This window comes from Caretta caretta, chromosome 1, assembly GCF_965140235.1.
Source record: "Caretta caretta isolate rCarCar2 chromosome 1, rCarCar1.hap1, whole genome shotgun sequence".
Classification (NCBI taxonomy): Eukaryota; Metazoa; Chordata; order Testudines; family Cheloniidae; genus Caretta; species Caretta caretta.
Genome location: NC_134206.1, coordinates 241,543,875 through 241,565,560, shown reverse-complemented (window position 1 = coordinate 241,565,560; position 21,686 = coordinate 241,543,875). Strand labels below are relative to the sequence as shown.

Here is a 21,686-nt window from a genome sequence, read left to right as displayed (position 1 = left end):
TGTTTGCAAGTTGATAAAGGCATCTTGGGTGTTTCAATGAATTCACAGGGCAGGTACATTTATACTTGATGAACATATCTATATTCAAGAGGTTCCACACCATTTTTTTTTTTTTTAAATCATGAAAAGATTTGGGGGAGGGATAGCTCAGTGGTTTGAGTATTGGCCTGCTAAAGCCAGGGTTGTGAGTTCAATCCTTGAGGGGGCCATTTGGGATCTGGGGCAAAAATTGGGGATTGGTCCTGCTTTGAGCAGGGGGTTGGACTAGTTGACCTCCTGAGGTCCCTTCCAACCCTGGTATTCTGTGATTCTATGATAAAGGATGCTGGCCTAGGCAGCAACAAAAGAAGCTGTTAAACTCTCAAGGGAGTCATGCCCCTTCTTTAAAAAGGGGAGGGACAGCTCAGTGGTTTGAGCATTGGCTTGCTAAACCCAGGGTTGTGAGTTCAATCCTTGAGGGGGCCATTTAGGGATCTGGGGCAAAAATTGGGGATTAGTCCTGCTTTGAGCAGCGGGTTGGACTAGATGGCCTCCTGAGGTCCCTTCCAACCCTTATATTCTATGTCTCGTTTCATCTTTTCTCATCACTGTTATTGGACACTGGAGAAGAGGGTACAGAACTACAGCTGTAAACTCAATTCATGGAACATCGTTATTTTATTCTCTGCCATATCTGGTTTGACTGAGATCTGAAACAGCTTATACACTTTTCATCATGTTCACAGCGAAGGAAATAATTTATGTTAGTGTCTGTTTTTCTTGAAAAAGGTATTAGTAGCCAGCATTTAGCTAGTGGAGCAAGTCAAAACTCTCAAAATAAGCATTTTGGGACACATGATGGAAATTGTCTTCCTAAGGATATGCCAAACCTTTCAAACCTGGGTGCCTGAAGTTAAGCTTCTAAATCCCTATTTAAGCACATAAGTAAAGATGGCCTAATTTTCCAAAAGTTTTGAGCACCTCTAGCTCCCACTGATGTCAGTGGGATTTGTGGATGGCTCAGTACAGTGGAAAGCCACACCACTGTACTTAGGTTTCTAAATAGGGATTTCAAAGCCTAATTTTATGCATCCAGTTTTAAAAATTTGGCCTTACTACAGTCCCTGTTTGTAATGAAGCTCAACCTTTGTTAAGTTTGCTTCTTGGGTGAATCACCCTCAGGTAGTCAGTGCCACAAAAACACACTGTGGATTATTTCCTCTCACAGCTAAACACTGTGGAGAATAGCTGCTTAACCAGGCTCTCCCCCAGTGTCAACACAAACACTTTGAGTGGAAGCTACTGTCACCTAATCTCATCCATGTTGCTAACTTCAGCAAGTGACTAATATACAAATTATCTTCTCTGGAGTGTATTGCATGGGGTGGCTACTCCATGACCAGTCATTCATGGAGCAGAGGAAACATGGTTTAATTAGAGCATTGGAGGCTTCCCTGATGTAGTGCTGGTTCTGCCACTGATTTGGCCAGGGACCTTTGCTAAGTCAGTTAACTGTGTGGTGACTCACTTTCCTCATCTGTAAAATGAAGATAATATTTTACCTGCTTAGTCTTAACTAACGTTTATAAATTTCTTTTAAGTACAAGGTGCTATGGAGGGGCAAATCGGCAAGTGCCAAGCTTTGCGACCGGCACGTTCTGAAGGTCAACTTGTTCTCTTTATAGGACTGGCTGTCTCATCAAAGATGTTTGTACACCCTGCAAGATCATTTCTAGGCCCGACTGTTTCATTGTCTTTCCTCATTCGCATACTGCCAGGTTCACGTGTAGAGAACACGTTTTAAAAAATACATATTATATTTGATGCAGTATGAACTTTGGGGCTTTAATTAAAATGCATACAATTTCCTCTGCACTCTTTTTTAAAATATGTTAATAAATATTTTAAATTACATACACCTGGCTGCAGGGAGGGAAAGGAAAGTTGGTGCAGAGGGAGACCTTTTGCTTCATATATAAACAACGAGGGGCCCCAAACAAGGAGTGAAATTTGTGGGAGGACAAATGCGCCCTGGAAAGTGTCACCCACTTCTCTGCCATGGCAGAATTTAGAGCACAACTCTCATTGTGCACTAAGACCAGCAGCAGCACAAAGAAAATTATAATAAAGAAAAAGCATAGTGGCAACCAGTAGAGAAAGTGCAAGAGATCTGTGCGCATTTCACAGAGAATGAAGTGACAAACATTGGAACTTATCCCGTAACACAAACAGATGTTCCTCTAGGTTTTAGATGAAAATAATTTGTCCCTTTGCACCAGAGAGGGAGTTTAACTGAATCTGTGCTGGGGACAAGATAAACCAAGGCTAGTTTTGAATCTTTGAAGCAAGTGTTTGATCTCTAGAGAGCAGAATGTGAGAGATAAAATTGCTGTACAATTAACCTCTTCGCTGCAGTAGAACATAGGGTTGTTGTTCCATTTGTGCTTCAAATGTGACACCCCTACTACACATCATGTTTTACCCTAAACACCCGTGGTTCATTTTCAGAACACAGGACCCAGTTCAGTGTCTCCCTCCCTGAGGCCCTGCCTTCTAAAGGGGTCTCTTGAATAACATCCAATACTACAATAGGAGACGGAGAAAGAGATAGTGAGCTTCAGAACAGGTCAAAATCTTTGGGGGAAACAGTCCCATGGGCAAGCACAGCTGATCAGCAGAGAGTCAAAGGAACTGCAGAAGAATGAAACAATTGGCTTTAACAGATCCCCCCCCGTTTCTGGAGAAGGGAGAACTCACATAACTGGAAAGGGTCCTGGACAAGTCTCAGGAATCTGGTTGCTCTGTAGTAAGTTGGACTTGTATTCACTTCCGACCACATCAATGTATGTGTGTCAACACTGGGTTTTTATATGATTGTTAGAGGACAAAAAGCAATTTTTTAAAAGCTGGAGTGCATATGTTCCCCTTCCCTAATAGAGAGAAACCCCAGAGATAACTGAGGGAGATTTTCATATTCTGTTTACAGTCTGGCAGTTAAGGGAACTCTCCTGGCCAACGTTAACACATCAGACAAGATGTGCCCTACACAATCAGATCCCAAAGACCATCTGCTGATATCTGCCTTCAGTTGCCAATGAAGCAATTAGCTTCTTAACATAGACTAATCCCCTACATGCTTGAGAGCAGCAAAACAGACCTTGGCTACATTGCAGTTCACTGCCTTGATGACAGTCAGGACACCGCACAGCCGTTTTGGGGAGGAGGAAAGAAGTGAGGAGAAGAAAAAGATACCACTGGTGTCACCACCACATTAAAGTGAGACTCTTCACTTGAAAAAAGTGTTTTAGGGAAGCGGAAAGAGGATTCATATAAGGACACAGTGAAGGCTTAAGTCTAAATATTGACCAGCTTTGACAGTTGGGTCCTTTGAAAAACCTCACCTCAGGAATTGTAAACAGGTATTTTCTTCAATGGATCCTTGTTACAGCAGGAGAGCATCACCCAGTTACTCCAACCCTGTGTCTGGTATAGTCTACTAACCCTTGGCTGTTAGCTATTATTTGTATTACAGTAACACCTAAAAGTCCCATCATTCTAGGGGATGTACAAATACTTCGTAAGAATGAGTGCCTGCTGTGAAAAGCTCACTGTCACAACAGATTTGTATCTCACTTCTAAGCTTGTGTTCCCTCTCCCACGTCAAATATCAGTTTTGTTAATTTGTTACTTACACAGTGAGTAGCAAGTAATGTTGAGCATTAGTAACGCCCTATGAAAATTCCCCACTGCTACTGACAGTTGAATCAACAACATTTACAATGAGTTTATCCAAAGCAGACCACTGCCAAAGCAGCTCAATCGTTATTTCCAGCAACTTTGGGTATTTCTACCCCACAGTCAAAAGTGTGACTGCAGCAGGTGTAGAGGAACCTGAACTAGCTTTGATGGAACAAGCTCAAACAACTATAGCAGTGAAGCCGCAGCAGGGGCTAGCTGCTCAAGCACAAACCCAGAGTCCCAGGTGGGCTTCTACAAGCTATGCTGTCACTCAAGTTGCCACAGCTTGGCCACTATTATTGAAGCTCACTACATCAAAGGTAGCTCAGGTACATCTACACCTGCTGCAGTCACACCTCTGATTGCAGTGTAGGCATACCTTAAGCCAATTTTCCCACAGAAATATATTGACCCCTCACCACCACCACACCATGTCCGTTATTAGAAATGCACAGTGAACAGTCAGGAACATGAGCACAGAATCAGAAGTTAGTGAGATAAAACCTGCTAACCCTTCCCCTCCTGGTGCAGGATTGCCCTCTAAATTTCTCTCTAGTACTTTCCAATGTTAGATGGCACATGTGATGGGGCTCTTCCACCAATTCTCTGGGAAGAATATTTCCTAGTCCACTAGATCAGTTGGAAATACCATCATGCAATTCTAGTCTTCCCCCAACCCTGGTCACCCCACACCATTCCTTCCCTCGAACCAATGGAAGTAAAAAGAGGGTGGAAAAGAAAAACTCGGAAACCTGGAGAGTGCTTGGAATTTATTCCCTTGAACAAGAGCGGTAACATTTGAACAAATAGTGTATCGATTTCACAGCAACAGGAAAACCAAATGATACATAATTTAAAAAAGACACCCCACAACAAACAAAACAGGTTAAAATATGAAAAAGTTTAAAAGGCTACAAGTGGAGATGTGAAGCCTTTCTGGGCACTGATCATTTTCCTTGCCTGTTTTCCCATCAAAGTTTATTTAATATAAACTCCTGTTTCTCCCTGAGCCAAACCTAGCCCCTAGGAGATAGTCACTTATCAGATTCTGCTTTTCAAAGGGCAGAAACTTAAATCATCCCAGGTAATGAAAAAGCAGCAACTTCTCTTTTATACAGATTTAACAGGTTTTTTTCTAATGTCATGAGAAACATTTCATGCAGCTTCTGAAAGTGCCCAGAAAAATTCACATCATTCTTCAGAAAATACACACACAAAACAAACAAGTAATTCAGTGGAACAAGTCTACAGGTCTGAAAGCTGAAGGAAGAGCTGGGAGCTCCGATTCTCCCCCAAGTGTTCTCAGCAGGATCCTGTTGTGGGTATAAGGTACCAGGACCATCACTGCATATTTTGCCTTATCCCCAAAAGCTTTCTAGGCTCTTTCACATTGCAATTGTACAGCAACCACTGGGTTACCTGCTTTTCAACACATCTGAGACACGCAATCCCTCACTTCAGCTTTCCCCTTTCCAGATTTCCTGCACTAGAACCTGCTGTTCCCTCCACATGCTCCCCCCATGAAATCCTGATAAGAACACTGAAGAACAGGATGGACTGGGAACAGGTTAGCACACATTCCAACTAGAGGGCTTCCAGACTCCACAGTGGAACAAGATGATTTGCTGGACAGGGACTTAGTCCTAACCCTTCAATTCAGACCCTCTTTTAGGTTTCCAGAAACACAGGACATTACTCTCAAATGTATATTTTAAAACTCCCAGTTTGAAGAGCAGCAGATGAGCTCTCTTTGGAGAGCTGTTACAGATAAGCTATGGAAGGGTTCAGTATAATGTATCATGAATGCAGAATACTACTATTCCTTCCAACTCCAGTGAAAGTTTCCAAGGTACAGCAGAAGTTTAAGTTCCTTTTCCCCCATCTCTGTCTGATCAGAGTCTGGTACATTAATTTTCAGACTGAATTCTAAAATATGGACCTTTGGGGTTTTATTGGTTTAGGAATGGGAGTGCTTCAGGGTGGCTGGTGTAAAATGCAAGCAACAGGTACAGAACACTACACCACAAGATTACTTCAGCAGGTGTAGTCAAATCTTTTAAAGTTTAATGATTAAGACCAAGAGGGACACATTTTTAAAACACTGCCTCCATTCATAATGGTATAGAATCATACACACAAATGAAGGGTTCTGTGCATGTGGGTTCATCTACATGCATAAACGGGATTCTGTACGTATGAACTGTATTCACAAGTAATGCAAGCACAATTTAGGCACAGTCACACGTGGACAACATTTATATGCATAAAGTCCACTTGGATGTGTATATACATACACTTCCCCATTTGTGCATTGTTTGCCGATGAAAGAAAGTTTGTGTGTAAGTTCTACTGTAGGCGTTCACAAGGAACCATGCAGAACTGGACATACTAGTGATGGCCAGTTGGGACCTCTTTGAAAACGTGGCCCACATAAAACACATTAATGGGCATGTGTTTTACAGAAAGCAGCCACCCTCTAGCCTCTGTAGCCATCAAAAGATCTTTCCATAAGTAAGCTAAACTTTGTTATATACAGTAGACTACACATATAAGAGATGGATAATTAAGGACATCACACTTTGGACTCTACTTACATGAGTGGGCTTCCTGCCTTCATTATTGAATCCCTATAGTTATACACACTATATATTCAGAGGCCTACGTGGTAGGAGGCCTGATCTCTTTCTTCCCTATCGCTTTCTGGATTCTGCTCACTACAGTTTATACTTGGTGACCAAATACCTCTGCAGGGATCTTTCAGTGGCTCACAAAGGACACGCTTCACTAGCCAGGCAACTACCTCAAAGATCATACTACCTGCCATCTAGTGCTGTGTCTCTACAGGGGTAAGATGAGCTTGCTTCCCTTCAGAACCTTCCATTGTGAGTGGGGAAAGAAACAGATTACAAATAGGAGAGTGCTTGTCCTGGGGATGAAACATTTTACCTGCCCAAAGTCAAGCATTATTATGAGCTCTGCATTGAAAGAGACTGTTCCAAGTCCACCTGTCAGGGAAGTGCTAAAAGTTCAGAGATAAGTTCTTATAGACCTTTAGAACAAAAAACAAAAACAGCACTTGTATATTAAAAGCATATTAAAAACCATATAAAAATACTGTAAATCATATTAAAAAAAATCCAAGAGAGACAACAGTTACAGATTATCAAAGGAAGAGAGACAGTTGAAAGCAGGTTTTGTTGGGGTTTTTTTGTTTTGTTTTGTTTTTTGGCAAAAGCAGCTACTTTGGCACAAAGGCAAATGCAGAAGAGAGAGAGACAAAAACAAGTAGACAGTACAGAGAAGGCTTACAGAGTCTACCACAAGCATGCCAGAGTTCAGCACCAAAAGCACAGTTGTAGCTTTCCCCACCCTTCCCTCACAAGAGAGTCCTGTTTATTGGGAAAGAATGGAATCAGCTGCGCAAAAGCTCATTGCTGTTTTCCCAGTTGAAGCGATATCCGTACCTCCATAGCCAGTTTGCATACACTTATCTGAAAATCCCCACTTAGAGCCCTCTTAGTGTGCACACAGGCTCCTTGGCAAATCAGACATGACCCTTAACAGAACTGTGATTCTAACTGACTGCTGGAAACCTTGGCTTGGATGTCAGAGATTGTCCCTAAAACTACATCATTACAGCACAAGGGACAAGACTATCTGCATTTAATGCCAACTAGAAAGTGGCTGAATTGTGACACATTTAGCAAAGGTAACACATGCAGATCAGGTTAGTAACATCCCATGTGAAAGTGCTTAGTGTGACCTCACCACACCACAGCTGACTGAACCTGCTGAATAGTGTTCAATGTTTGGAGGTCCTTTAAGTTTCCATCTTTTCCACCCAAGTTGGCTAAGAATCAAAAGTGCCAGACTCCCTGGTGGTGTAAAGTAGATGCAGAGTGTAAATGGAAAAGTAGTGTAATTTACACCCATTTCGTATTCGGTGGGAACCAAACATCAGACCTAGCATAAACTGTTGTAATGCCCACTGAACAGAAGATTTGCCTGCTTACACCTGCATTGATTTTTGACCCTAGCAGTGTTGGGGATGGTGCCAGCATAAGTCAAGAATGAGATGGGGCTGCTTTATTCTGCAACTTTCTGTTACTTGCCTTTCCTAGTACACATCTTTTCCTCCACCATCTAAGTTACACTCATTTTGCACCTCCACTGAATGCCATGCCCATGCATATCTCTCTTCTTTGCTACTTATGCTGATTTTCCAACCAGTTTACATTCCACATGCAGCCTACACCATCACTGAAGATGGCTCAATCTCTCACAGGATTTGCAACTGTTAATGCAGGTTGCATTTGGTGGCATTTGGCCCAAAGGGGGTCAAATGTTCTTAGAAGATATAGAGCTAACAGTTGCAAGTCCATCAGCCAGGAGAAGCAGAGGCTTGGAAACAGCTCCCTGCTCCAGTTCAGACAGGTTCGTGCTTAAGGTATTGGTCTATTCTACAGTGTACACCATCTAGCAATATTCTCTAATTAGCACAATTTAATAAATTATGGCTAAGCACATAGAGGACATTTCTAGTTCAAATTCAGGAATCCATCAAATGGAGATGTGTCCAGCAGCCTCCCTATGACTTTCCAGGGATAGAGTCACAACCTTTCACTGCATTACCAATACCAGTAGTTTAAAGTTCACCCTAATCCCCTCCCCTGCCCACCTCTCTTTTTAAAAGCACAAAGAACTGTAAACATTAGCCATATACTTCCTGACCCAACCAGCAGAACAGGATCCAAAGGCAGGTGGTTACAAGGCATATGACAGTTATATTGCTGTGCTGGCTAAGTGAGAACTGATCTGCAGTTAATGAAGCTGCAGCAAGCTTCTCATGCACACTGCTTTTGAACCAATATCTCCCCCGTTCTATCTCACTTCTCATTATTGCCAGTAGTTTTAAGACACTTAAGACTTCCTACAAGAGGCTGGGGAGAGATGTGAAATCTCAGCTGAAAAGGGAGCATAGGAAGTAAAGCACTGCCCGCCTCCTTACCGTTAAGCCTCTCTCTGGCATGCACACAGCTGAGTATGCAATGCACTATACTACCCTGTGGGCGATTCCAGTGGGTATTTTAATAATATAATAAGCTGCTCTACTATACTTGGTGCTGTATATGAGTGCATAATGCCTCATGTAACATCCCTTTCAAGGGCCAGTGTTCCAAAAAATGTTATGGAATTCCACTTCCGCTCAGAAGCTGAGGCAAAAAGAAGCAGGCTGTTAAAGAAAATAATGTCTGCTCTGTTCTATTCCTCTTCTGTGTAGATGGATCACAGATCTATCCACAAGGTCATGCACAGTCACATAACAATAACAGCAGATATTTATTTATTTGGCCATACCTGTATAGCAAACCATGGTCTATCATCTACCCTCATCACTTATCTCTCCACCAGCATTTGTTGAAGGTACAGTTCTGAGAAACAGCCAGTGTTTTCCGTTCATCTTAAAAGTTAAGTCCCTTCTAAAAATTCTCCCTGTTTTTAAAGAAAGACCTGATTCTTAAAGGGAAGGTAACTTCAAATCACTCAATAAAAGCAGTTAAAAACAGTTTAAAGTACTACACCTGCCAAAGACACGAGGCCAACTTTTTAGATTTTATAATGACATTCTCCTTAAAATTTCTCTCCCCTCCATTTTGCCGCACAGAAAACCCATACAAATGGAGGAGGAAACTGTGAAACTAGCTACATACAAAGTGCTGCCAAATGCACAAAGTAAAACTGAAAAAAGAATTCTCTAATCACTTACAATTATAATCTTACATTGTAATAAATAATAAATAATATGAATAATTTAAAAAATTCAGACAAAGGCGTGATTTAAGCTGACTATATCCCTTAAGATCTTGTAAAGCTAGTACTGTAATTTGGGGACATTTTGCTACACAAAGTGTGACTATTTAATATTTTCTCTTTTCTAAAAGCAACTGACTTAGTTTATCCACAGTATTCAGGGCCCATACACTAGAAACCAACTCTCTTCCCTCTTGCCCCCATCTCACCTTTTCCTTCTCCACTAAATTGCAGTTTTCAATAAGGACAATTGAGGAGTTGGGCCAGATGAGAGTCTGGGGCACAAACAGAACATTTCTCCCAAATTAGAAGGAATTAGAGTTTTCAGATAGAGCGGACTATCCCTAGCAATACGACACATGCTGTGATAACCCAATTCCCAAAACAACTTGCCATGAGCCTCACATGTTCTGACAATGAGGGGAAAGCACCATGATCTGCCAGCACCAAAGAGTTCAAGAGTTTAAGGAACTGGTTTCCTTTAGCTGCAGAAGACACCAAGAATTCTTAAGTAGCCACAGTCCAAAGACAGCAACAGGGATTTTTTTTTTTAATCCAGATACCAGGTTAATGAGAAGCTTGGGAGGGTGGGCACTATATCCAGAATTCAGGTGAACAAAGAAATCCAGCTATGAGTTATTGTAGTTCAGAGAGACCTTCAGTACTAACACTGAAGTGCAGACTTCACCGATCAAGCCTTTTTATTTGGGCTCATTCCAAGGAAATTCTGAACTGAGTATCTGTGTTCACCTAGAACGGTTTTAGACAATGCCCTTGAAAGGACAGAGAGTCCAGGCCCCAAAGCCACCACACAAAAGAACATATTCAAGCTTTTACACATTACCCAAAATTCACACAAGTTATACAGCTTACAAAGTCAGGTCATGTTAAAATCTTACTGGTCAGCAGGCTGCCGATAAAACTCCCCCAGGATTTGCATAAGAACCTCTGACTGGACATAGAGAAAGGGGACCCCAAAAGCCATCAGCTGACACATGAAAAACGAGTCCAAAGGATTTTGGGCTACCTGGCGCCCGACCGAAGAAACTGTGCTTTGCAGGCGCTGGCTTGCCACCCTAACTTTGTCAAAGAGGCTGAGAGAGTACTTCACCACCCTGCCAAAGAATGAAGCGGAGCTACCTGGAGTCCTCTCTGCCGAAATGGCTATGGAATTTGCCCGTCCACTTGCTTCAGCTGCCATGGCTTCCTGCAGGGATCCTTTGTTGTCCTGTGAAATGAGGGGGGGGGGGGGAAACCATCAAAGAAGAAACTGGAAACCCCTTAGAAGCATTTACTTTTAATTTGGAGCAGTGTGTTTTAACACTGAACACGCCCAACCACCTCTTGAACAGCAGCATGTGATTATTTAGGGGTTAGGCAACGTCTGGCCACGACACTCAGGAGTTGAGCCCAACTAGTGCCTCATCATCTGATTATTTATGTTCTGAAGATTGGCTTTCTTAGATGCATAAACTAAAGAGGTGACATTTCTGCAGCTTGCTCACAGAAGTTACAATGACCCGTTTTTGCCCTTCAACTTCAGCAGGAAGCATGGCAGCAATGGGCCTCCATCCTGCCCCTGCACAGGAGTGAAGGAAACACAGCATTAACTTGCTGTGGTAAAGGTAGGGCACAGGGGGAGGGGAGATCACACTTATTACAGAAAACAAAAGCTCCACATATAAGAGGGTCCAGCTTTGAGCAGGTAGGAGAGAGCTGAAAGCCAACGTCATAGGATTTGAGAAGGTAACACTGCTCAGGGTTATAATGTAATTTCCCAAAGAGAGTGTAGGAAGAGAGACTCAAAGTGAAACAGGGACAGAAAATAAGCCCAACTGATGCTTTATGGGTTGCAGGGAGAAAGGAGGGAGATCTTTCTGTACTACACAGTACAACCTGGCCCTCTTTTCCAAGCATAGTTCTACCTGTTAGTAGAAAGTGAGGAAAAACAGTTCCCTTCTAGCAATAGGTTCCTATTAATGCAAGACAAATCTTCCTAAAGAAGACTTCAATTTTCGCCTATGCGAGTGGATTTGGCTCAGAACCCCAATTCCAGCCCACATAGATGGGACTGCATTTCCTGAAGAGAAATGAAAATCATTGGCTTCATTTTAACAAAGCCTGTCCAAGAAACAGAAAGGCTGTCAACTTTGTCATTCTAGTTCTTCTAGTGGTTGCACAGGCTTCAGTAATTATTTTAGTTCAAAAAGAAACTGACAAAAAGATCCTAGACTGTGTGGGGTGGGGTTTTCTTTCTTAATGAGACCCACAAAAACATAAGAGATTGATAATTACAACACAGATTGCTCTTGAATTTACCACTTTACAAAGAGGCAAGACTTCATGACATTTAAACAAAGTGATTCATTACTTCTACCCTCTGCAAAAAACACACATTTTCCCAATAGCAGGGATCAGAACCCATTACACCCAACATGTCAAATTAGAATAAAAAGTTACCTTTCCTGACAGAGTACCCACTGCTGGTCTCTTCCTTTGAGCATATCCAGAGAGTCGGTAACAGTAGTGAGGTTTACAGTAGAATTTACCTGCAGTCAGAACAAAAGGGAGAGAAGTAACAGTGAGAACACAGCAGCTAAGTCTACACAATGTAACACTCTACCTCAGTGAGATTTACTTTGCTATCTCCACTTCCTGTGCCCGGCCCTGCCCCCTCACTATACTTGGAGACAAACACTCTGAAATTTTAACTCAAATCCTTGTCTCCCCCTCCCTAAACAGTGCCTATTCCACTGGGTGCCTGACAACCATTTAACAGATATCCAATCAGCCACCAAAGCAGAGCTGACAATGCGGCAGTGTGTGAAGAACAAAGACATCATCACATGAAAAGCTGGCAGCCGCACTTTGGGGAAAATCAAGAATGAATACAACTGTCAGAGGAATGAGGGAGGGAATGGGTGTTAACTCTGAAGGGACTATGTATGATAATATACCGAGACTTCTCAAATCTCATTTTCCCAATCAACAGGTTTCACAGGACCCAGCCAAGTGCCACAACTAGAAGTCCACCTGAGTACAGACCTCCTAGTTACCTTTTACGCTTATTGGGACAGTGCTGCTGAAATGGTACCCTGGCCTTGAGGTGCTACTCCAATACAAACACTGGTATCAGGTCAGAGTGGTGGTGCTGTGTGAGCTTTCCATGCAGCTCTGTCACTGCACAGCTGCCCTGAAATGCACTTCAGAGTCCTCTGCTATTCCAACACAACCCTGCAGTGCGACTTCGACTGTTTTACTAGTTCGGCTCCTCCTCAGTAAGAGCACCTCAATCCAAACGTGCAGCCCCTGCTACTAACCCAGTCCTGCCCTCTCCACTGTCAAGTTTTCTCTGCTTGAGTTCTGGCCAGGTTGCTCTCTGGGATTCAGGAGGTGCTTGGAGGACTTACGGCTGCAACCTACAGTCCGGACTCATGGTCTTCTTGGCTGGTAAAATCTACCAGGAAGACACTGAAGCCATTATTTGAGAACACGGACTCCTTTTAGGAAGACAAGGTGACTACATCTCACATTTCAGAGGTCCCTGCTCAGGAAGCTCTTTATGCTGCTAATCTCTCCAACTATTGCCCTATGTCTAACTGTCCTTTTTATGGGGAAGGCATCACTGACAATATCATGAGTCTGCAGACTTTCTTAACTCCTTGTACTCTGGTTTTAGGCCTGAGTACTATACCAAGACTACAATATTCTTATTGGTCTCCTTTTGACAAAATATTCAGATGATGTGGTATATAGGGATTCTTTTAGATCTCATAGCTGCCTTTAATACTGCTGACTACAGAACGCAGATTCATCTGTTAACCCAGACAGATGAATAATATTAAGACATGAATGGCTCTAGTCTTCTCTCAGAGAAAATCCAGAGTGAAATATTGGATAATTTCTCATCTGTCCTAGGGACTCTTTTACAGTGTGATGCTGTTGTGAAAAAGGCTAATATCATTCTGGGATGTACTGACAGGAGTGTCATATGAAAGACACAGGAGGTAATTGTTCTGCTCTACTTGGCACTGATGAGGCTTCAGCTAGGATATTGTGTAAAATTTTGGGCACCACACTTTAGGAAAGATATAGACAAGTTGGAGAGAGTCCAGACGACAGCAACAAAAATGGCAAGAGGTTTAGAAAGCCTGAAATGCATTGCAGAATCCTCTGCTATTCCAACACAACTCTGCTAATGGACCTCAACCCTGCAATGTGACTTCGACTGTTTTACTAGTTCAGCTCCTCCTCAGTAAGAACACCTCAAACCAAACATGCAACCCCCGCTACTAACCCAGTCCTGCCCTTCCACTGTCAACTCTTCTCTGAGTTTGAGTTCTGGCCAGGTTGCACTCTGGGATTCAGAAAGGAAAGGTTGGACAAACTGGGCATGTTTAGTCCAGACGAGAAGGCTGGGGGATAGAAAGGGAGGGAACCTGATAACAATCTTCAAATGTGTCAAGGGCTTTTATACAGAGGACTGTGGTCAATAGTTCTAACTGTGCACCAAGGGTAGGACAAGAAAAATCAGCTTAGTTTGCAGCAAGGAAGATTTAGGTTACATATTAGGAAAAACTAGCCTAATAGTTAGAAAGGTAAGTAGTGGAACGGGTTACCTTGGGAGGTTCCGGAATCCCCATCGTTGGAGGTTTTCAAGAACAGGGTAGACAAACACCTGACCAGGATAGTCTAGGGGTATACTTAATCCTGCCTCAATACTGGGGCAGAGAGTAGACTAGATAATCTTTTGAGGTCCCCTCCTGCCCTACATTTCTAAGATTCTGTGGAGTACCACAGAGTTCTATTTGGACACTACTGCTCAATATACATGAAAAGCTGTTAGGGAAGCAATGTGGTTTGGGTTTCAGTGCTATCAGTATGGTGAAGCCTCAGCCATCAGACCTGGATGAAGTGATCATTTGGCACAGACTGGTGCTTGGATGATTGCTGGCAGAAGACTGAGTAAATGATTGCTGGCAGGGGGAACAACTCGAGCAGACAATAGAAACTATTTCTGCCCTTGCAACTGAGGAAGGATCCTAGTTTATTGTTACTCAGACTTACAAGCAGAGGATTCTATTGGATAATCAGCTGCTTCTGAATGTCCAGGCTACCGGCAGCAACCAAGAATGGTCCTCCCTCACACCCCCCAAATCTTTGAGTACTAAGAAGGCTGCTGTTGTTTCTCTTATATGTGGCCTTCAAAGCTACCACTGGTCCCTTGGGTCTGACAGCCCAAGTCTGTTGTCCTTGAGGACACATTGTAAAGGCCCGTCTATGTCTTCCTGGGAGGCTGGTTTGGTGATGGTTCTGAGATTTCCCCTTCACCCTCATCCCCTAGTAGTTGAGGGAGTTTGATATTGTTGGTTGCTATAGGATCTAACAATATACATGTGATTTCACTTATATATTGACTGTGACACTTGAGTTTGCTATCCTTGTGGTTGTTATCCTAGCCAGTGAATTTATGGATACTATTCTCGGTCATACTCTGCGTGTCTAATCAGTTTCTGAAATTTACTAAGATACTCATCTCCTAACATGCTGCAGCAGTGTATTCCATAGCTTTATTATATGTTGTCTCATTTTACCATTTTTGTTTTGCTCTTGTATGAAAGGGACTGATTGAGTGCCTGACTGGTCTTCTGTTGCCATTCACTACTGTTATTTTGTCTTCTTCAATAAGCCTAATATGGCATCACACTTTGCATAGAATCCTATATTGCTGTCACTCACCCACCTCTGAGTATTTTTTATGCCTTTTCCCCCCTTCTGGTGCTTCTCATAATCCACAGTACTCTGACTCACCTAAACTAACTCATCAGTAAGTTTTGCCACCTCTCTTACAGGACCATCACATGCAAAACACCAGACCCAGTACTGTTCCCTCGGTCACCACTTTTAAAAAGTCTCACTCTATACAGCTAATTGGTCATTTATTCCAACTCTTTGTTTCCACACTCAGCTAGTTTCATCTATAAAAAGGACATCCTCAGCCAGCCTATGAAAAGCTAATATTATATCCATTGGTTATAAATCTCCTATTTTATTAACTTTGGAAGAATTTTTACTAGTTCAGTTCTGATTCCCCTGGCAGAAAGCAGTTTGTGTCTATCCCTATCATGTTTTACTTGCCTAAGTGTTTTAAAGCTCTGGCTTAAGAAGACTCCTACTTTGCTAGAACTGAAGTAAGGCTCAAGGATCTATACTATTCAGGATCATCCTTACACACCTTTTTAAAGGGAAAATGCATCACTGGGGCCCCCCTCCATTCCAGGAGTTATTTTTTAAATGATTAATTACATATTTTGCTAATAGGTCAGATCTTTTGTTGCTTTCAAGAGCTGGCCATAAGGATGCAGTCCCATATAGTTTTACCAGTTTAAATGAGAAGAGATATTATTCCTGCTCCTCACCCACCAAGATTTGTAAAGTGAAGCCAGGGCTGAGATCTTGAGGCAACGCTGCAGGTACAGTGAGAGTGTGTTTTTGGTGTAGGAGGAAGACAACCGGTAATTTCTCTTACCATCTTCAATGTCATAGGCGTAACATGATAAGCGCAGGGTGGTGGCGCAGTATTCGCACTTGAAGCAGCTGCGGTGGAAGAACTTGCCTTCAGCACTCAGCCTTTCCATCACGTAGACCCGCTTGCGGCAGAAGTAACAGACATCACTGCCTCCCAAATTCTGGGGAAACTCCTTTTTGAGTGAGCCCTGGACAGAAATAAGGCAGGACCAGTGTTATCTGTATATAATCTCACCTCCCTTGCAGGGTCACCTTTTCTATCTGTGGATACTGAGCATCTGGAAGGGGCCATTCTGTGACTCCACTCAGCCCTACCCAGGGCACCAAGCAGACAACTGCCACCTAGAGACAATAACTAACCTTCAAGTCCAGGGAGAAAGGCCCTGTGGGTTTCACTTCCTACACCTATATAAATTAGGAGTAAATTACAGCTTCCACTCCTTGGATAGGGGAGCTAACGGTCTCACAAGAGGCTATTAATGCTGCCCTGGAAACAGTTGACTGAAGGAGGCATAAAATAGACATCCTCCCTAAGTCAGCTGGGAGGGTTACTTCTGGAATGCTCCTAACCCTGCCTGTATTCACTTGCCAGAGACTGAGGCTAGTCTTGAAACCAAGATTTTCAAACTGCAGCTCAACACACTAACTGCCAGAAACATCAGTATTCCCTCAAGCAACCTCTTAACCCTACATTTCAGTCTCCCTGAGACTTGTGAAGAAAGAAGTTTTCTCCAGGGACACCGCAATCCAGAAGTAGCCTGATTGGATCAAACACAGCTCTATGCATTTGAGGGTCAGGACTTCTCAGTCTCTCAACTTAGTATCCCTGGTCCAAGGATGTTGGCAGTAGATTAAGACAGACTTTGCAAGGACAACGGGGTGATGGCTGGGGAAGAAAATAAAGTCCAACTATAAAGTTATTACAACGTATTACCAGCGCCTTTCAAGACAACTAAAGACTCAAATCAGTACAGATCTACAGAACTTCTAATCAAACACACGTATCATCTTCTGTACATCATTCTCTTACCAGTTCCTTCTTGTCTAGAAGGGTTTTGGGCTGTTCTTTCCTTTGAAGCTGATTGGCTATCTGCTCAGCCAATGAGCTCACTCCGCCTGTGTACATCTTTATATACTTCTACCAGATGGGGGGGACAAAACAGCAGGGAAGCGAGGAAAGAAAAAATCAAATTAAAAAGATGACAAAAATGATAAAAGAGTAAGTGATGAAAAGGTGCAGAGAGGTCAAACCATGCCAAGACAGTGGAGAACACAGAGTGATTGTGTAGTAACAGCAGAATCAGTATCATCAGTGATCACCAGCACAGCCCAGCACTAACTGTAATAGTACCTAAAAAAAAAGAGGGAAGTTTGAAATTGGTCACGCTACAAAATTAGAAGTATGTTCTTTCTTTCTTTGCTCTAAGGATGTTTTGCATATGAAGGACCTGAACATTTGCTTTCCTCTGGGAGGAAACAAAGCTAGGACAAATTTTAGCTTCCAGGTAAGAGGGACAATGGGAAAAGGGTAGAGAAGAGGCATTTCATAAAGTTTAAATTCGAAGAACTGTTCACAAAAGTGCTTAGCAAAAGGGAGCAAGTTGTCTCCAGGGCAAAGAAACCCTCAAGCTCAAAGTGAGTTGCAGCGATTCCTAAAAATCTTTAATTCCTCCACTGCTGCCAGAGTGCCTGTTCACAGTACACAAACAAGTTCTGGAGTTTATCTGGAAAGTGTGAGGGGGACTCTGATCAAACACATTACATTTGTATCTGTATATACTTGGCACCAAGTGTGCTCAGCTGTGCACACCAGCTTTGCCCATAGGCTGTTCTGTCAAGGGTATTTTGCCTGGCTCTGTAACTCTGAGCATCTGGATCAAACTAAATTGCAACAAACCTTTTAATTTGGGTCGTTAGGAATCCAGGCAGTTTGGTTCTTGACTCAGGGAGCGAGTCCCAAAAGGGGAGTTTTACAGTTTGTTTTCTAGCTGAGCTTGGAAGACCAGTAGAGTTATACAAGAAACATTCAGGACATTTGGCAGTAATTAAGTGGTTAAGGAAATAAAAACTTCTGTGGAAAGGCAATCCTATTACACCACATATGTGTCTCAATACAGCAGCAGGCCAGGCACTGTCACTTATTCAGATCAGGGAGTGTTTTTTTTTAAATGTTTCTCTGACTTACAAACAAAGGGCATTGCAGGAGTCTCATCAGTAAATGTAAAAAGAAAAGGAGTACTAAAATTTATTTGAGCGTAAGCATCCGATGAAGTGAGCTATAGCTCACGAAAGCTTATGCTCAAATAAATTTGTTAGTCTCTAAGGTGCCACAAGTACTCCTTTTCTTTTTGCGAATACAGACTAACACGGCTGCTACTCTGAAATCAGTAAACGTAGAACTGATTCAGCCCTCCATATTAATCCCTCTGGCTTCTTACAAGTGCAACATTTCTGGGATACACTACTCTGAAGCAATTAACTTTTTGCAACCCAGAAATTCCTTTACTTATACTGCAGGGTTTCTATACTACATGCTCAGAAGTATCCCTGTGTAAAAACATGTTTAAAAAATTCACAGTACAAGAGGATTCTGGCTGTCCCCATGGAACACAGATCTTTATGACCCCCATCTCTTGTCATGGAAACCAAGCGATTCCCTTCCCTTCTACATTTTTGTGAAAATTTTAGTGCTCACAAAATTAGAAAATAGAGAGATTTTACAGAATCATGACACAGATTATTTCTATGATCTGTAAAATAGTAATATTTTACAAAAAGTTATGAACTTTCACAGTCTGTTCTTGGATTCCATGGCTGTGATTATCAGCCATTTACTGATGTTTGTATCTTTACATGTTTGTGAGCATGGTAGCATCAGGAAACACTAAGGAGTTTGAAACCCAGCGTTAGGAGGGTTTCCTAAAGAACAAGCCTGGAAAAGCCAAGGCCAGGATCAGACAATTTATCATTTATATCTATTAGATAAGTAAGTAATAACTCCATAATCTATATGTCACTGCATTATGAGTGTTCATTACTATAAGAAAGTAAGAGATGTACTGCCCTGTAGCACTGCCTGCTATTCCACTCTTGCCTCTACTCCACCCAATATACACAGAGCTCAGGTAATGCACAAGCCTAAACTGAGCGTATGATCTGAACATTGTTACTCATGTCCTTCTTCTTCCCTCCCCCTCCTACTGTTGGTTACCCTCATGCATCACAGGTTGCCTAATATTATACTGTCAGTGGAGCTGGCTGGAAGGTGTCCTCCCTTCCCCCACAAAATGGGGAATTAACTTTTTGTCAAAAATCCCAACACCTGAAAATTGTTGGTAGACAAATTTCCTTTTCTCTGTCAAAATCCCATCAACATGTTGTAATTTTTGCACCATGGAAAGCAGGCATTTTTTGTGAAAAATTCCATTTAGTTGAAACCTCAATTTTCCACCAAAAAGTTTTAATGGAAAATTTTCAACCAGCCTTGATTGTAAACAATTTGGGAGTGGAGTTTTCTTTCTGTTTGTACTGTGAGTTGCTTAGCATGCAGTGGGTGCTGTCAACCACCCCAGGTACAATGACAATCTTTAGCTGCAACAACCTATGCTATTTCACTTACCAGCTTCTCTTGGGCAGCGACTTTCAAACCATATGGCATTTTGTGATGTGGATGTATGTCCTCTATACACTAGGAGACCAACCAAATTCCTGTTCCTTGTACTACGAATGCTAGCCATTTTAATTTCCACTAGCTTTTTCAGCAAGCCAGAAGTGATTTTCCTCCATTATTCCTGCTCTCTCCCCATAAATATATATACACACACAAAACCATGCTGTAGTTTGGCTCAAGCCCTCAAAGGGAAGCAACAAACATGAAAAAAGCTTTTATGCCCCTGTAGATTATTCCACAGCCAGAAGAATTCCAGTGCTGGAAAAAGCTGATTTGAGGCTATTTAAGACCTCAAATCAGACTCACCAGACTTTTGTCATTTAACTTTAAGCATGTTTTGTTCCAAATGGCTGTATGGCTTGGAATAACCAAGATATGCCACAGGCTGCCTCTGGCTTTTCCCATGTGCACGTGTGTGCGCGCACTGCATTCAGCCACATCAAGGCAATGAAGCGTCACAAGCCTAGATCTCTTTTGTGGCACATCCTCATGGTGGAAAATGGGCGGGGCAGTGGGTACAGTTGAGTTCAGCTTGCAAGGCCCAGGCCATGCTACCTGTCGAAGGGAGTCAGATGAGGGTGAAGAAGGGCGGTTGGAAGTACGGAGGCAAAGGGAGCGTTCCCACTGGTCAACAAAGAATCGACGAGACGGTTCAGTCTCTGGCTAAAATATAAAATACATTGAGAAAAATCAAGAAGGGATGTGGACAAAAAGACAAAACAAAAAGATCACAAAGGAACCTTTAAGTAGAGTCAGGCAGGTGACCATCTGCCTTACGTCCTCCCTTTCCTCAACTGAAGAGAATTTGTGCACCAAATGCCCTTCATTGCCCTTTAAATTCATTTCCTCTCCTCCCTCAATGTTACTTTGGAAGCAATTGTCCACCCGCACAGAAGCCTCACATCCTGTGCATTACTGTCTCCTGCAACGAGGCCGGATAAACCATTCGTGCAGATCCCAAGCTCATCTCTGGTGCTCCTCCTACTCTGTCCAAATGCAATCTGTGTTACAGCCTTAGGCAGGAGTATGAGACAGACAGCTTTGCAATGTAGTTTGTATTTCAGCGGAAGGGGAGACCCCCCTTCCCAGTCTTTAACTACAAAGGCCCAAGAAGCTTGCCTTCTTGGGGGTAGGGAGAGAAGGAAACCACCTCATATCTCCAGCCTTCAGCATCCTCACTGCTATGGTGGAAGTGTCTACACTAAAGAATTAGGAGCGAATTTCATCCTATAATCCACTCTAAGCCGGTGCTTTAATTTCAGATCACTTTGCTCATCCTCCATATGCATGTTATATTAAATGGCAACAAACAAGAAGATAAACGCTCTGAAATAGAAGGTAATGAGCTGTGACAACATTCTCTGTCCTCCAACCAGGAGACTGGGCACAGTGCAGGGCAGAAAACCATGTGTAATCTTTCCCTAACCTATGCACAGTGATCAACCCCCCATCCCAACATTCTCCCACTCTCCCAAGAGGGGCATCTCCCCACTTCACTTCACTTGTTACTGGCTGAAGCTATTCCTGTCCCTGAGAGCCAAACATAGCCTAAACAAACGAACCAGTGTGAAGTATGAGCACTAGTTCCTTTTCTGCCCTTGCTTACCATATGGCCCAGGCAGAATTCCCAGTCTGAGAATCCACATACCTCTGAAACAGCTTCTCCATAGCACAACTCAGAAATCACTATCTCAGCATACGTCTCTCAACCCACCCATCCTTCCCTGGTTCATTAGCACCAGCTGCTAAGAAGCACCTCAAGTAAATATGCACAACACAATCATTAAAAGCACTGAGGTCAAGTAATTTTAGTACAAATTGTGAGCTTCTGTATCATTATATGGTGAGAAAATGTTCTGCAAATTCCAAATAGCTGAACATTTTAAAAAAAATCCACCACTGTGAAAAAGGAAAATATATATAAATAAATAAAATCAGAGCTCTTTTTATGTGACCCACA

The 21,686-nt window shown here is 42.5% G+C and overlaps 1 protein-coding gene across 6 annotated transcripts in view; it reads right to left on the bottom strand.

Annotated features, from left to right (window-relative positions):
• The window catches only part of MICAL3 (microtubule associated monooxygenase, calponin and LIM domain containing 3), a 248,532-nt gene that overhangs the window by 85,833 nt on the left and 141,013 nt on the right, over window positions 1-21,686 (bottom strand). For 4 of the 6 annotated variants that reach the window (XM_048828101.2, XM_075122274.1, XM_075122278.1 and 1 more), the window contains 3 exons: window positions 16,058-16,244; window positions 11,989-12,077; window positions 10,669-10,756 (listed from right to left, as the gene is read on the bottom strand). In XM_048828101.2, the coding sequence (XP_048684058.2) occupies window positions 10,669-10,756; window positions 11,989-12,077; window positions 16,058-16,244 (364 nt within the window). Of the gene's footprint in view, window positions 1-10,668; window positions 10,757-11,988; window positions 12,078-16,057; window positions 16,245-17,086; window positions 17,195-20,281; window positions 20,390-21,686 lie in introns of all 6 variants that reach the window. The other 2 variants (XM_075122272.1, XM_075122273.1) reach the window with 1 other exon arrangement.